The 18,148-nt window shown below is 36.3% G+C and overlaps 1 protein-coding gene across 1 annotated transcript in view; it reads left to right on the forward strand.

Annotated features, from left to right (window-relative positions):
• Positions 1-18,148, forward strand: part of LOC124156114 — a 29,673-nt gene that overhangs the window by 5,257 nt on the left and 6,268 nt on the right. Inside the window, exons 7-15 of the mRNA XM_046530446.1 lie at positions 1,254-1,367; positions 1,467-1,643; positions 3,483-3,671; positions 4,039-4,092; positions 5,274-5,427; positions 8,100-8,272; positions 10,194-13,155; positions 13,962-14,195; positions 15,378-15,460. Of these exons, the coding sequence (XP_046386402.1) occupies positions 1,254-1,367; positions 1,467-1,643; positions 3,483-3,671; positions 4,039-4,092; positions 5,274-5,427; positions 8,100-8,272; positions 10,194-13,155; positions 13,962-14,195; positions 15,378-15,460 (4,140 nt within the window). The remainder of the gene's footprint in view (positions 1-1,253; positions 1,368-1,466; positions 1,644-3,482; positions 3,672-4,038; positions 4,093-5,273; positions 5,428-8,099; positions 8,273-10,193; positions 13,156-13,961; positions 14,196-15,377; positions 15,461-18,148) is intronic.

Below are 18,148 nucleotides of genomic sequence, written 5' to 3' on the forward strand. Positions count from 1 at the left end.
TAGATCTACCACTCTATTTCGACTAACTTTTGGCCTCTGAATAAGAAAATTACCACGGTTTTTATACATCATGTCAACTTGTTAAGCTACAGGATACCCTCTATTTTATCTCATACATCATAAAAAAATTGCATATGGGTAAAAGGGAATCTAACCTTATGTACTGTCCATACAGGAACTTTGATGGTAAATTATTAAAATTTTACCAATGCACATAAATTGGGGTAAAAAATCATGTATGTAACCTGCATAACTTCCTTCAAGAAGTTTTATTCCTCCTTCCAATACCAAACTTCCTCCAAGAAGCAGAAGTCGAACTATGTGCCTTCGTCTCTAATAGTATCTCCTGCATAAATAGGCTGCTATGCACCTGTTGCTGGTCTCCTATGGCATCAGCCACTCCAGGAGAAATAATCTTTCAATTTAGGGAATGAAAAAAAATAGGAAACCACCCTATTGGAGAGCAATGATGTGTCTTATGACCGATGCTCAATCTAGTGGAGAGTGGTCACAATAAATCATGGTATAGTGAAAAAACTTAACGTGGTAGAAAAAAACTAACTATGTACTGTTTTGGAATCAGTATGCTTAATTTAGCATAAAGCAGCTCAAAAATTGAAGTCAATGGAGTATGTGTTAAAAATTGCTTGTCAGTGCAATAGGTAACTTTATGAAAGAAAAATGGCCATGGTAGTAATAAAGACACAACAAGAAAGATAAGTAATGGAGGAAAACATAATTTGAGGATGATAATTTTTCTCGCAATACATAAGGATATGTGGGGCACTCATGTGTGTGTTTGCTCATCAAGCACTGATTCTGTTGCAATTCATATTGATATGACCAGGATGCCCTATTGCTGATGGCACATTCCCAAAAAAATGAACAAGTCCTTCCCCATCTGGCCAGTATGAAGTATGTATTTTAAAAATCCTCCAAAATTTTTACCCTACAGTTGGCAACTTACACCATGTATACTCTCTGTATGTGGTCCAGTATGCATTAATTTTTTTATTAAGATAGAATTTCCTTTTGATGCATACAATCTAAATTTAAGAAAAAGTACACCAAGTGTTCCTCAGCAATAAAATGCTAGGTATTTATCAGCTCCAAGTGGCAAAAGCCCAGCATAACAGTCCTGGATTTCCCTAAGAAATGCTTTGCTTTATCTCTCACCATCCTAATTGTCCTACCAAAATGTTGTTAATCTTCAATGGAATAAATACTCGGTTAAACTTCTTTTTTGTTTCTAGGACTGTAGGAAATTCCTTATCAAATTTAATAGGTCTCTGAAAGATGACTCTTTAGTTTTTTCCATGCCATGCTTGAAAGCAGTGATTGGATGTTGTGAACTAGAGAAACCTGAGGTAAGTACTACTGTTGGAGAAAGAGTAGGAAGATAGTATACATGTATTATAAACTCTTCAATGAATGATACCAATGGTTTCTCATTAAAAAATTGACAGGACCCTAACTGTGAAGAATTTTGGATAGATTTCAATCTTGGAAGTAGTAGTGTGTCAATTGTGTGCTCTCAAGAATCACTCTACTCTAAAGCAATTTATGGAAGTCAAATTACACCAGGTTTCTGGGAAACATTGAACGTGGAAAGCCAGTCAGTGAGCAAAGTGTCACTACAAGATGTAAGTATGAGGCATTTATGTAGTGTGTGGTACAGGAAATATATATGTATCAATCATAAACCACAGGAAATAGCATGTATTGTTCATAAACATTAATGAATTTTATTTGTTATTACATAACCTCAGTTGTATAATCAATCAAATAAGTTTTGCTAATAGCCACTTTTTAAGACACCTTAATCAATCAAAAGAGAATGATGTTTCAGTCATTTTTATCTTGGCAGTTTTTACTTCAACTCCTGTTTCTGCTTCATCTGCATATTTTGTGCCCACTCCGTTGAAAATCTAGTTGTTTTAAGGAGGGGAAGGGTATGAAAGGGGTGTGATTGAGGGAAATGGCAAGGAAAGTGATAGGCAATAATGCAAACGATTAATCAAACAACAGCAAAGGTGGAAATTATAAATTCCATTGCTTCAAGAAAAATTCCTATTTTTTCACTTAAATCATGCCACTTTGATGTACCAAATTTTAACGGGAGATAATCTTGCATGATATAATCCTAATGGATGTGACCCAGGGAAAAGACGTAGCCACTATACCCTGAATGTGTGGCACATGCTTCATTCTCACATGCAGCAATTCACGTATAATACACTATATTTACTGGGGAGCAGACAATAGTTGTCCAATGGATGTAGATTTTGGAGTGATACCATCACTCACACAGCTTTGGGTTAGTATGGAATAAGCTACACCCTGACTTATCCAAACAAACCCTATGGTTGAAACACTATATGAGTGAGTGAATCTTATGGGGATGGAAGGAATTTCAAGTATGTACATATATTCATTAGTGGCAAATAGTGTTTGGAAATATAAAGGAAATCAGGCTTCTATGGAGCTGCATTATGCACTAAATTCTTCAGTTAGCACTGTAAACATGAAATGATAACCCTAATGTTATTTGGTAAAACATGTGAGTTGTAGTATAAACTATAATGCATTTAAAAGCTATGCAAAGTTAACCCTTTCGCGCCAGACGTCGGGTGGAGCCGACAAGCATTTTCATACGTAGAAGACCTGACGTCGGGTATAACTGTCATGGAGTTTTCAACGCAAACGAGCGGATGTCAGTTCCGGCCGATGAGATGGAAGGGAAGTGAACGCTGAGGTGGCAGTTGTTGGATGTATTTAGGCCCGGCCTGAGACCCAGCTTAGGGCCACTCCTCGGCAATTAGCCTGACCTTCCCACTCATTTATGATCATCCTCACCCCAGGAATCCGTGGCGAAGTGGTTATGTTGTCAATAGTTTTTTCAATGATATATTTTGTTGCATACTACAATTTTTTTATACTTTGAAATGAATTCTTCATTTTGTTCTATTTTTCAAGTTTTAAACAAAATTTTAGTGTTAAAAATAATGGAGTTTTGGACTTATAGCGTTATTGCCTCGTATTAGCTACCTAACTTTGCTGATATTAACGCGAGAAACTCATTTAAAATTCCACAATGCTTAAAATATATTAGTAATTCTTTTAGAAGAGTAAATTATTAAAAATCAAATATGTACAATGTTTGGTTGAAAAAACAATGATAATGCAATAAGTAGACCATGAATTCGTGCCATGATAGGGTTAGAGGGTATAGTCCAGTGGCCAGGGTAGGTGACAGACAGATATTTGAGTTGAGCTGAGTCCGTATTCTGAGGGACGAAAATACCCCGGCAATTCACCCCAAAAAAAAAAAAGCTCTGTACAGAGGTTTAAAACGTTCTCATGCTACTCGTGGCACGAAAATGTTTTCCTATTGTCAGCTCTGGCAAGAAAGGGTTAATGATTCAAAGTGTTTTGTGTTTTCACCTCTTGAAGTACATATGTAATTGAAATTTTACTTTCAGGTCACAGGGACTGTGAATGAAGGAGCTTTTGAGATTTGTTTGACATTATTGCAACCTTGCAATATTGTATTCTCATGTCCATCCAATTTTGAAGGAAATATGGTGGTAATAACATTTTCCATGCAACATCTCAAGAAGATACAGATGCTCATTGAGAGGCTTTTTCCTAAAAATTGGTCATTTAATGTGGTAAGGTTTTTTGACTCTAACAATAATCAGGATAAGGAAATTATGAGCACCTAAAAGAGGTGGGTGCTGCACTGGTTGCTACTGTGTAAAACTTTGGTGTGCAGCCATTTAATCAATTACTCTATAATCTCAACTCTGAATATATAAATAAATGCATACACAATTCCAAAAATATGATTTTGATCATTTATGTGATATCATTTTCAATCTATATTCGAGTATAATTAAGGTATTGCAATAATCTTTGTGGAACGGAATCAAGGCTTTTCTTGAACTTAGGTTAAATGAAATTAAGCATTTAGCTCCTACATGTTCCAACTCTCATCAAAATCTTATTGTTCATTTACCATATTTTGATGATTTTCAGAAAAACATTCCATCGCCTAAGAAGAAAAAGTCATCATTTGCTCAGCTAAGCCAGGTTAGTTATTTTTTTTTCAATCTATAAAAATGAGAATTAAATACATAGTAAAGTGATTTTATGCATATGTAGTTCACAATTTCTCAAAATTTTAAGTCAATTCACTTCACATTGGTGATCAGCCAGCATTTAAAACATAAATCAATTTACTCTTGAGTAAGGGTGGAAAACCCCTTCATTTGGCCAGGAAAAACTTTAAATGGGATAATGGTTGATGTTGATGAAAGTGGGAGGTGGGAATTAGGGTAGGGGAATGGTAACCCATGGTTACTTGGTGCTGGATGATCACCATAGATGGCAGGTCCACATTAAGGCCTATGGATGTTAACCTCTTCATCAAAGCCTCATAAATAACTGGAGTCATTATAAAAAGGCAGATAGAGTGATGCAAGAAGATAAAAGACAAGAGGGAATATCAGGGATTGTTGAAGGGCGAGCAGGACTTCATACATAATTAAGAATTGAAGGGAGTACTACCAACTTAAAAATTTCCCCATCATTTCTGAACAAAAAACTCATTTTCCATCTTAAACATCCAGTTTTCCTCCTTGGGTTTACCTTCTTACACTTCTCAACCCATCCTCCCTCTTTTGAGTAAAATTTGCCATAGTTGTTACTTCACCTATGATTTACCAGTGTCTAAATTTATTGGATTATAGTAGTTCAAAATTTTTATCTTTGAATTGTATTTACTTTATTTGTGGCAAGCCCATGAACATTTATAAACTTTTACATTTGTGGCCACTCTCTGAGACTTAGTCATCATCCCAAAAACTGACATTGATGGCAAAACAGCACATAGTCGGCATTGAAGGCTATTAATGGTAGAAATTTTTCGGTAGAGCATATAAGCAGCGCAACGGATAACTTTTAACTAACTGCAGAGGGAAGAAAAGTTGTCCTGATATCAAAAAACTAACAAATTTATTCTTTGTTAATGAAAAGCTGTAATTTTTGATTTCCATGCATTCTTAAACTATTCAGGAGGGAGGAATTTTTGTGTGGCATCCTAAAATATAAAATATTTGATTTACTTGCTATAAAATCTCCCATACAATCTTGTGGGTTCTGAATCTGTCATACAGCATTATAAAATATTTTATTTCCCAGTAGTTATAATTTTTTTAAATGCATGTGCCTACTGTCTCAATGGCTATAATTTCCTTCATATGCCATTGCAGGAAAGTGTACAATCTATAATTTCCTCAGAAACAAAACTTAAGTCTTCGTTTGTGGAAAAATCTGAAGGAAAACCAATTTCTGCTAAAAAGCCAAGTGAACAACTAAACAAGGACCTGTTGGACAGAAGTACTTCTTATAGCAGCAAACAGCAAGGTATCTCATACCAGAAATATTATTTGGGTAAACAAGTTAAACACGTATGATAAAAAATAATTGAACATAAACTCAAGAAAAACCCCAAATTACCCCAGAAAGTACTCATTATATAGTATAAATTAGTAGCATTAAAAGTCAAAAACATTTTTGATAAGGCATCAATCCAAACAATGTCTTCCCGCTGAAATTTTGAACTCATAAATGCATTTAATCACCTTAAGAAACCCAGCATTTGTGGCAGGCAGAAACTGGGTTATAAACAGTAACTTAATGAGTTCAAAAGAGAAGCAGTAAGCGTTTTTGACATTTCGGCCTCTAAATATGTAATGAATGTGAAATGGGTACCTATGGAAAGAGACTCCAGACTAGTGAGTGTGTCAAATAAAAATTTATGTGGGTGTGAGAAACATAAGGATTCCTACCATAAAGCAAAGACTTATCTATCTTCAGAGGATGCATGTATATATTGGGAAAAATTGGTACTGTTGATCATAAAGAGCCATTAAAGATTAAAAATATCAAGAATAAGCTCCATCTTTAAGAGGAGCTCTTCAAACTCCATTAATGTTGTACAGGATGAGCCTGCAAAGAAAGTCCTCCAAGAAGCTCTGACAAGATTGATGAGCCAACTTACTTTCTGAAAAAGGAATCTCTGCGGCAGATGAGAATTAAGCTTATAAGTACTGCACTTCACAGCAACCAGTATAGACTCTGATATCAAGGAGCAGATGTTATAGCATCCAATGTCCTAGAAGACATTGATATTTTAGCTGAAAAGGATTTATCAAGTGTTTTCATTCAATATAAAATTAAAAGAACTGCAGCAGGGTACATTATTACGTAAAAACTCCTAGCAGGATCCAGTATACAGTTATGCAATATTAATACAATTATGTAGGGACATTACTCGACTTTGTTACAACCCATTACTATATACCTTGGCTATGTGTCTCCAAGCTCTTGATCATAAAAAACGTAGCCTTTAGTATTTTATCTTGTTTAAATAAGCAAGAATTTCACTCTTGGACTAGGATGTTGTTGGCTGTGATGGTGCAACAACGCATTAATATGGGCTAGAAAAATGGTATGATTTGGCAACTTGGAAGTGTCTGTTGGTTGACCACTTTGGTGGACTGTCTGCCAACAGACTTTTTTTGAGTTAATTTGCAGCTGAATTTTTCAATATTTGGATGGAGAATCAGCTGGCCCTAAATTATTCTGTGGACCAATGGCAATGAATCTTGTTGGATTTGGGAAATTTCTGGTAATGGATTTTCAACCATTACAGTTCGACTCTAGAAATGGGAAGAAAGTGTTTAAGTATCTTTTTGATAAATGTCTAGAAATCAAATGGGGATGCTATCCTGATGACGAAATGAATCAGGACCTTTGCCTAATGCCACATTCCAGATGAACTTGCACTCACAGAGTCCTCTGTCTTTGTTTGCATAAACAATTCTGGTCTGGTCTAAAATTAAGAGTTTCACAACTTAACCGATAGCCCTATCCATGTGTACTACGTAATTGAACCATCATGTTACCTAGGAGTGACTATCTAAAGTTGGTTGTTTTCCTAATCATCCCATATGACACATCAGGGGCGGATCCATGATTTTTTTCTGGGGGGTGGAAGGAAAAACGAATGTAATCATACCAGAATTAAAAATCTTGCCTATTTTTTAAGCAACTTGGGGGGCACGTGCCCCTGTGTCCCCCCCTGAATTTGTCTGTGTATCACATTATTTGCACTTACTAAAAACTTAATGATAGCCATAATATTTGATGAGGAGGAACGCAAGTGAGTTAGGTCTGAAAAGAGCTTTAAAATATCGCCTCCCTATTTTGAAGAGCATAAGTTATTTTGTCATTCTAAATTTAAATTTGAAGCCTCAAACTAAACAGAGCTGTGTAATTGATTGGAATGAAGTCAGATAGACTTCTCCAAACTCTTCTTCAGAAATAAAGAAACAAAGATATTAACTCTTGCATGAAATCAGGTGTAACAGCAATTTGGACACGAAAAAGTTTCTCTGCCACACACAAGCTTCAGAATGATGTGTGAAGCTTTAGTGACATGAGCTTCCACCAGAATAAAGGTCATATATGCCCAAGTTTTCAAAGAAATCAGATTAAAAGATCGCTTAAATGAAAAAAGGCTGAAATAAAAAAAATAATTAAACAGAAATATTAAATTTGTGGATTTATGAATAATGGATGCTGTATTAATAGATTAAATTTTTGATATAAGTTAAATATCTAAAAAGCATACCCTCTAAAATGGCTGGATGGTTGGGTAGGGTGTGGGTGGAACTTGCAGTGCAGCCACCTCTTCATGGTGAGTTCTGGGTTTTTTCAATATTCCATAACAAGCTATTAGCTTTACATCTGTATGTTAATTTAAAATTCATGGCTTAGCTCTGTATTTTTAAAGCTTTATTTGATTAGTAAAGCCTAGTTACGAAGCTTTTCAATTTAGAAATTTATAATGAAATTGGTAAAATTTAGGAAAATCACTGAAAAATGTAATTTTTACCCCTTCAGATGGTTTTTATTTGCAAGTTTTTGAATATTTATAAGCTCTTTGTGAATGAAAGATAATATTCGATATTTATTGAAATTTAAAAAAATTATGTCTTCAACTACATATTTATTTTTATCCCACTCTTTAGGTCTCCGATCAGAAGAGGATAAGTCCATTGAGTTGATGAAATCAGGCAGAAAGAGTCCCTACAGGCCAAAAAGTCCTTTTAGGCCCCTGGAAATTATCATTAGCCCAAGCTGTCATAATAAAGGACGAATTAGACAGCAGCCTTCAGGAAAATCACAACTTCAAACTCCTCAGGTAAATTGAGGTGTTTAAATTTAATTTCTCATTTGACTGAATCTTGGATTCCAAGATTAATGTTCCGGAGTTTCAGCTGATCACTAAAATTGGTGTATCACAGATCTGATACTTATTATTATTGATAATTAACCTAAAAAGAAACTTTTAAGAAACATATGTTTTTAGTGCCTATGACATAGTATAACATTTCAAAATATTCTGAAAATTTCAATTTTTTCACAAAAATATAAACTTTATGGCGTTTACGCAGTCTAAAGATATTATCCGTTAGGCCTAATATTTCATGCCATTTATTCGACTGCTAGTATACAACTTTTAAGACATACATGATTTTGATCGGACGAATTGTGTACTCTCAAGCTATGCAAGCATGATTGTGGAAAATATCTGTATACATATATGCTTTTTGAATGCATAAGGAAGATGGTGGTGATGACACTACCACGCATAATATTTCTTTCAAAAAGAAAATCTGAGTATCAGATTATGAGTATTAGGCCTGAGTAGGGATAATCTAGAATCCTCAATTAAAAGTAATTTATCTTGCAAAAACAACCTTGTCAATTGATAAAAAATTTATACTAAATAGGGTGGTTTCCTTCATCAAAGAAAACGAAAGGCATTGATTGCGATTCGTTACCCACCACTAGTGTATTCATAATATACAAATTATTTTGTTTTAGAAATACCGGGTTAGACGAATGGCAATGGTCCATTTTTATCCTCATTTGAAAAGGGCCAGATTGGCGCCCATGCGATGCCACTCCACGTGACGTCACAGGGACCTAGTTTCTATACGAGAAGATAGGAGTTATACGTCATCTGAGGTTACCATTGCATGCATGAGGCGCAGAGCTCAGGGAAACATGTCTTAACAATCACTTATTAAAACTGGCTAAGGTCGGAAAGTTTTCTTTGTTTGATAAGTTATTAATAATCCTTATTTAAGCCAAGCGCTACCAGCCAGCAGGGTACTAGGCTAGCCGCTAGCAGCCTGCGTCGTATCAGCGCTAAGCCTCGCCTCAAGGTCACCTCGCAGGGCGGGAGGGGGAACTAGAAATACGTCACGCGGAGAGACTTCCCGACATTCATACTTAAGCGTCGCGTTTTCGCGCGCTTGAAAATTTTCACTTTTCATTTGATCGCGAAAAATAGATATCGTCATTTAAAAATCTAAAAGCGTGAAATACGTACTCCAGGAGTAATAATCTTTCGATTTAGGCAATAAAAAAATAATAGGAAACCACCCTATTATGATTCTATGTCTATAAAAATATGCTGATAAAAGTAATAGTTTTAATCATAATAGAGAGGTAAGCCTAAGATGAAAGCGTGCTATTAAATGCACCCTGATGTAGTGGAGGGTTAAATAAAAGATAAAAGTGAAAGAATAATGAAAACAGCTGTGCGACTTACGTGCAATGTGACAATGAGAAACCAGTTTAAAATATCAGATGTTAGGTTACATACATAATATCATTCTGTTCTTCAAGCTTACAGCAAGTCCCCAAAATACTAATGATATCTGACTTTACTATTAGCTATTTTGTAGATTTAGTTTAAGTACAGAGTGACTTTGCTAAGTTCTAGACACGATCTATTTGAAACAAAGTTTGTCTCAACATCGTTTAATGCAATGTAAAATAGTTAATTGACCTGCTCAGCCACTTTCATTTTAATTAGCACAGATAAAATTGCAGAGGATAAATTGATTGTAAATCAAAACCACATACTTTATTTCTCAAATTTCACATGTGAGAAATGTAGAAGTATGTATGTATACACATGACAATCACTTCATAAAATTCAAAATTTCAGTTTGAAACCCAACACTTGTAATGAGCTGTAAAATGTAAAAACATAATTTTGGAGAATCTATCGAATGATAAATCCACTAATATGAAGAAATTTTTTCCAGGTGAATTCACCTAAGAAGACAGAGTCAAACATATCCGGGATGAGTTTACATAGTCTAGACACAGGATTTAATTCAATGGGTACACCTCAGAGTGGTTCATTTAATTCAGAAGAAAAGGGAACAGAATATATAAACAAAGTTCACTCGGCAGTAAATATGAGTCCACTGCACTCTCACCGGAAAATTTTGAAGAAAAGTGGAGAGGGAATTGAGAGTTCTAGAAATAAAAAACAAATACCAGGTAATGCAGGAAATGACAACTGTGAAAATAGTCATTGTTCAGAAGTAATAAGTGAAAGGGTACTCAGGAGTAGGAAAAGGCTTACTTTGAAGAGTGATGTCAATGAAAAAACTCAAGAAGCAGCATTCAATGCTGGAAAGAGAAACAATCAATCTCAAGAAATCCACACAAGCAGCACTAAAATGATCAAATGTATTAACATGGCAGATGAGCCAACTGGAAAACAGAAAAAAACTTCCAGTGAATATAATTCAGTGAAAATGAGTAAGAATTCACCAGGAATGAATGAAGGAAATTCTTCACCGAGTAATTCCAAGCACCCTATGAGTGCAATTTATGATTCAAGTGATGATGAATCTGCTGCTTCAAGCTGGATGAAATTTGTCAGGAGTGCACAAAAAAATAAATTATCATCAACCGATAAAGGAATCAGTAATAAACTCCCAAATACGTCCACTATGCCGGACAATAATTTTGATAAATGCCGAATCAATAAAAAGTCTCATCAAGGCAGTCAAACTGGAAAAGTGGAGCAGAAAAATTCACAAAAAGATGCTGACGTGGAAGTCGAAGGTAGAAAGAATAATTGTATGCAAAGTAGAGAGCCGAATAAAAGACTTTCAACTAGGAAAAAATTGTTCAATAGCTCAGAAAACTCATTACTGGCTCCATTAGAGCAAAGACTGGAAGATATGAAAGATGCTGCATGCAAACCATCACAAGCAAGCAAGCCAAAATTCTTCAGCGAGAGAAACAGAAAAACACTTGACCCAAGTATGTCAATATTAAGGAATTGGAGCAGCGGAACAGAGAGTGAACTTAGCTGGCTCACTCAGAATCAAGCCAGCAAATCATCACTGCAGAAAAAAGCCATGCATTCATATCAAAGATGTAAAAACACCGGCAGAAAGTTGGGTGAAAGACTTAATCACACCGTAAAGAATTTGATAGAAAAATCTAATGAAGAGGAAGTCCGAATGCATGAAAAGATGACAATAAATAAGAGCGGGAGGAATTTAAGAGTTGGAGCAGGCAAGAGAGCTTTTCATGAAGACGTTTCAGATAACAGCAGTGATGAAGATTATGTAATCAACGGAAAACCCAAAAAATCAAATAAGAGAGATTTAACTTCCAGCAAAATTCAGGAAAAAAGAGCAAATTGCAAAAGAAATACAATTGGTACTCCAAGAGAAATGAGCGAAATTGAACAATCCCCTCCACAACATGATTTTGAAGTTCAAAGAGAAAAGAGCTTGAGAAATGAAAACCTCAATAACAGTAGTTGTCAGAAGAAAACATTATCAGAGGAAAAGGCATCACACGATAAAAGAGTAAATTCATTTTCAAACGCACCCATCATGGAAGAAAAGGTGGAATCCTATGAGATAAATCATAATTCTGATAAAGCTGTATCATCTGGTCGAGTGGCTAATTCTGAATCTCACCAGTTAATTTGTTTTGATAAGGGAATAGCTTATGAGTCAACTAGCTTTAATTCACCGCCTAAGAGCTCAGAGAAACAAGATGCTAACCATCAAGTAACTGGCTTTCAAAACATTTCACACTCACACATAATTAATGAAAGTGATTCAAATAACTCTCATCTGCAGACAACTGGAAAAAAATCGACAGAGGGTAGTACAAAAACAGACGATGCCATACTCAAAACATTGGAAACACAACTAGCAAGATGGACTTCACCCAAAAATGGAGGGGCTAGTTCTGACAGCCAAACGTATATTCACGAAAAAGAAATGCAAGAACAGACAGTGAAAGAAATGGGTGCCAGTAATACTCATGGAAATATGATGAAAGGAATTACAAATTCCAAGGCTAGAAAAACAGACTGTGAGGCAGCTAGATCGCAAATTTTAACTAACATGGACAATCAATGTCACAATATGCAAAAAAACATGCATGGAATAACACCACACATGGAATCACCTCTTGGTGCCACTAATAAAAATACAACCAGGAAAAAACGTTGCACAGATTCAGGAACAGAAGTTTCACCTGATTGGAAAAACCAAACACGAAATATGGAAAAATCCAAGCATAATAAACTTTTAGTGAAAGAACCAGCAATTGATTGCATTCATGAATGTATCAATCAAGCAAAAAATGATAGGAATAGCTATAGCATAAATGATGAGAATTTTTCACCAGATATGGAAACCTCCAGAGACAGTAAATCGGAGGTTTCTTCATCAGATGTTGATGATGAAGACTATATTCCACCATCTCTCGTAGAAGAGACAACAGTTCTACCCATAAATAAATCTTTTCCAGGAAGAGAGAGTGGTTTCAGCATAAAAAATGTAACAACACGGCGTGGGAGCCATTTTGATTCACAACCTGATGAGCAATGGAGGAAAAAAATGAAATTTTCCTCAAACAAAATGTTTCTTAATGCATACCAAGACCTGGGGAACACAGAAAACCTATCTTTAAATGATGCAACGGTAATTTCACAGGGGCACAAACGTGCACATCAAGATAAAATGAACAAGACTTCCTCAGGTCACTCTTTCTCTGCTGACAGTATCCCAAAAAAAAAGTTTAGGGAACTCGATGAAAAACTTCAAACCTTACCAGAAGAGAAAGAGGTACCACAAAGATTACCACCTGAGAAGCCAGTTCGTACATCAAATGAGGAAATGGAACTGGAAAAACTAATGTCAGAGTTTGATGCCACCATCAATAAAACTGCAAGGAAAAAAGGTGAGAGTATAAATAGAGCTACGGTATTACCCACCAATACATCATTATTTATAAACCCTTGCATACAATGTATTGCACTTAAAGGAGAATTATCACTTCTTCAAGATACAAAAGTTGATCACAAACCTTTTTTCCCTGATTTTAACATTTCTTATTAAGCAGTGGTTAGTTGATATAGCCAAGTTGTTAATTATTTAGACTCTCCCACCATTAGTCATAAGCATTAATTTGAAACAATCTGCTTGAGTATAAATCGTCATCAGTTGAAGATCTCTCAGGTTAAAATTCATTTTATGTTAATTGAATGAGGTGATTCGGTGTGTAGCTCAGTGTCCTAAGACAAGTTATCACCATGAGTGTACCCAGCAACGGGTAAGGGGGAGGGGCAGCTGCCCCCCCCCCCTTAGAAGCAAAAATCGCAAAAGTCTTTAAGCAAAATCAGTACTGAATTGAAACGACAGTATTCAACAAATTTTCTTTAAACCCACGAAAAATGACACGTGTTAGTACATATAAGATATGTAACTAAAATAAAACTATTTTTTCTAGAAATAATCTCACTAACTAATAAAAGGCTATTATAATTTTCTTGAAATATTGGTTTTATTCAACTCTTCCATGCTAAAATGTCACAACTTGGCTTGCCTCCCCCCCCTAGATATGATCCTGGGTACACCCTTGGTTATCACAGGGCTTTATGTTAATGTCAACATAATTCGGGAATCACTTATCTTGAGGTGATTATCAGGGTTAAGCAGCTGATATTATATTTCTATGTTTATCACTGTATTCCTCCTATAACCCAGTTGATAAGGTCTTCGATTTGATGGAAACCAGTGAACGAAGTGAATATACAATGACTACAGACAAAAATGATCTAATTATATCATCTGGCCATGAAAAAAAATGTTCAAAAGCCATCTCCAGAAAAAGAAATGATAGTGATTTAGGCTTGTGCACGAAGAGACCAAGCACTTTGAGGAATAGCATGGTTGATAAGCAAAGTAACAAGAGGAAGACTTTTCCGCATCTAATTCAAGGTAATTATAAATACTAACTTCATCAAAAATCAATATTTTTGCAGAGTAATTCTTTGATGCGCACCACTTATGTGATACTAAATTTTAAAAATATGTAGGTATTAACCAGGCTTAGGAGGCGGTCGATGTATGTATTCCTCCCTTTATTTCCCTTCTCTCTCAAGCTCAGCAATTTCTCCTTTCCTTTCGTTTCCCACATTCCCTAACACCCAACCCCTTCGGCTGCAGGAAGTGCTTGCAAATAGGTGATCTTATATTGAGACATTTACCTGAATAGCGTGAACCAAAATTTTTTATTTCACTGACAGATGTATCTTACTGTACTTAAGTATCAAATAAGGCTCTAGGGATAGTAAGACTCATGAGTGGGTTATGACATGTGGATGGACGATAAGTGCGTGACCCACTGGTGGATTATGCCACCCCACGTAAGGTGGAAACCCTTGTGATCCATTTGTAACTCATGCTGGGGTAAATGTGTTTAGAAACACACGTGGTGAAAAGGTTGGATTGGCAACACAGGCTTCACAGGATAACCAGAATTAGATAAAAGAAAAATTAGGAGCATACTGGAGCCATGGGATCCATAGAGAATGGATGGTTGCTCACTCTGAAATGCACAGCTGGAGGTTAAAAGGTTATGTAAAATTTCAGATCCATAATACCTACATACCTAATTTCAATCACCGACAATATTTACCCAACCCTATCCATTGGCATTTAAAAAATCTTCACATTATTTTCAGACTAGTATAGAAAGCATTGAGGGTGAAATAAAGAGTTATGTGTTAGCTTGGATAATGCTGTAGCAAAAATACTTCACAAGTGTTACAGTATGTAGGCACCCATCACACTAACACTCTTTTAGGTTTGAAGTAAATAGTTTATGAACAGCATTCTGATGGGAGGTTTTCAGTTCACACGAATAGATGTATTGGAAAAATAATAAATGCTTTTCTACTGTTAGTGTGCTATAGAGTAAATGACCTATCAAAGTAAAAGTAGGTGGAGTAGAATGATTATCAATTTAAGCTGCAGATTAAATTGCAAATCTCTTCATTTACCTCGAAATATGTTGATTACCTACTTATCTTTTCAAGTTTTCTCAGTAAATTCTAAAATATGACATTTTTAGATATCCCATTAAAAATAGGAATCTAAACATAATTATTTCATTTACAGGCACCTCAAGAGAAGATAACTTTCAGGACGACAAATGCAACTCTTCAGAAGATTCTATCCTGGACTTAAGTAGGACAGTAGAAGTAAGAACATTTTTTATAATGTCTTAAATCCTTGAGATAAATCCATGACATACCACTTAGCTTATAACTAGAGGTCTGTGAAAGTGGTTTTATTTTTTGCTAAAATTCGTTTTAAAACCATGTGATTTGGGAGTTATAGAAAATCTTGGTGGTGTCATTATAGGGCTACAATTTTCCCACATTTATAGGCGTTTTATTATTTTATGGTACACGTGTCATGAATACTTATAGTCTTGGTGAATACGATCGGCTAACAGCAAATTCCCACTACCTCATATGTGCATACTTCAAGAGCCATTCCATAATTTTTGGATTGTCAAGTTTCTCTACACTAAATAAAGCCTTTAACCCTTTCGCGCCTAATGCCACACCTGTGCGGCGTGAATTTTCCTAACCTAAGCAACGAATGCCGCGCCTGTGCGGCACAGGTCGAAAAAAGTGACCGTGGCAGACACAAAAGACCCACGGACGCGGTCGCCCCTCGTGATCCGCCTTAGCGCGAGCCCAGTCCCTCCTTCGGCCGCTCAGGTCGACCCTTTCCTATCCTCTGCATGCGGTCAACTACTGTTATTTGCAGTGAGTTTTCCAAAAAAATATTTGTTGCTTACTTTTGATATCCAATGCTATAAATGAATTCATCTTTTTTTGCTGGCCAAATGGAAATTTCAAACAAAATTCTAACCTCAATATCAACGGAGTTATAGAACACCTAGTAAATATACTAAATCCGTCTATATCAACGTTAGAACTTCGTTTCAAATTTCTGCACGCTCAGAAAAAAACACAAAATTCATTTTGAATGTAAAAAATCGATGCGAACAACAAATATTTGCATATATTTTGCATTAATATTTTAGCCAGTTGACCGCGGACTTGTCCTAGGAAGGGGCTTTCAATCCTTCTAGGGGTCTGGGACAGAGGCCGAGGAAAGGGATCGGCGCCCCCCTGAATTGGGTCAAAAAATGGTTAGGAAAGGAACTACGGCCTTCCGTCGACGCGAGGAAGCTTCGTGCAGAGGAGTAAAGAAAACTTTCAAGAGACTCGTATTGAGGAAGAATTTCCCTCAACGATAGTCCGGCGCGAAAGGGTTAAAAATGCTTCTGTAGTAGCAACAACAAACTCCTTCGCTTTCTATGACTGAGTGACTGTGTGTTCAAATGATAGCTGTCGTTTTGCGGGTCCCCTGTCTTTTGCATGTTTATGTGTATCGCTACTGATGTGCTTTAACAAAGTGTAACATCTTTCAAATTAAAATCTTTTATCGCAAACTTTGCTAAGTAATAATCAGTCCTTCTCAGCTGAATTCACTTGCCCTGGTATGAACAGTACCACTAGCTTTTGGCATTTTAAAATTCCTATCCATCGTTCGATATATAAAGCTGGAACTACGATAAAAAAACAGTCCAACCGAAAAACACAACCTATCACGATGGTGTTTTCAAACTGAGTGCTGGGTAGCTACGGCATAACCATAGTACTATATAACTTATAAATTGGGCGAAATGTTTCATGCTGTGGGTTCCCTTTCGATACCCCTCACCAGTGGCGGCGCATGCGTATACGCATGTTAGCAAGTGCACACCCAAAGATGAATAAATTATAAAAGAAAACTATTCCTTTGCAACGCGAAGGATAAAAGTACTGTCTGCATATGCAAGAAACATGAGCCTGCGAACGCTACAGCTATCTCCCTTTCGAATTCACCTAGCTCTACTAGTGTGCGATCCCGTGGCATCATGCCGGGCGCATTTTCAGTCTGTGCGATCGCTTGAGGGAGCTCTGGCAGGACGAGGTAAGTGGGGGGGTATGTGCTGTTCAAAGGGGCGATGGGAGCAGACTCAAAACCATGCGAATGCGCACGCGCATGTTTTTGGTGACTGACTAGCAGGTAGTGTAGTGGTGTAGCCGGCACCTACACTACCTGCGCCCAGGATCCTAGTCCGTCTACAGAGCCATCTGTATAGCCGTTTTCTACACTACAGTGTGTCCTCGTTTAACGTCGTCCCGTTTAACGTTGTTTCACGATAACGTTGTCCAAAAATTGAAACCCTTGATCATTTAACGTCGTTATTGCTTCGCGATAACGTTGTTCAAATTATGCGCGGCGAAAAAAAATGAATGGCGAATAGGACGCAAGCGCATCTTATGTATAGTAAATATTACTATATTAATGCGATTGGTAATTTTCGCTCGACAGAAAAGGTTGGCGTGGGTAGCGTATGTTAAATATGCGTCTGAGCGAATAATTATCGCCTCATTTACCCATTATCCGTTTATTTTTCTGATGCCAACCGAAAAAAATGTCCACGAAGAAGAGTGGCTATCCTGGCGGTTCTTCAGACGTGAAGAAAAAACGGCGATATTAGAACAAAAACTTGGTATTATTAAAAGAATTGAAGAAGGTGCAACTGCTGGAGAGATCGGTCAAGTTTTAGGTTTGCAGGTCGAGTTTTTACAATTAAAATTTCTTCTGTTACTGAAAATATCGATGTTTCGCCATTAAAATACTTTCTTTTTAGTTTTTATATTTCATTTAATAATGCCTTCTTCCCAACCTTTTCGTTATGAAAATTCGTTTAGTTTCGAATGAATCGTTATAATGCTGAAGTGAATAATCGGTAATGAATGTTTCTCGCGATTTCCGCCGGGTTAAAGAATTATATCATCACGAAAATTGACTCGCCCTTC

Source organism: Ischnura elegans, chromosome 3 (assembly GCF_921293095.1).
Source record: "Ischnura elegans chromosome 3, ioIscEleg1.1, whole genome shotgun sequence".
NCBI lineage: Eukaryota > Metazoa > Arthropoda > Insecta > Odonata > Coenagrionidae > Ischnura > Ischnura elegans.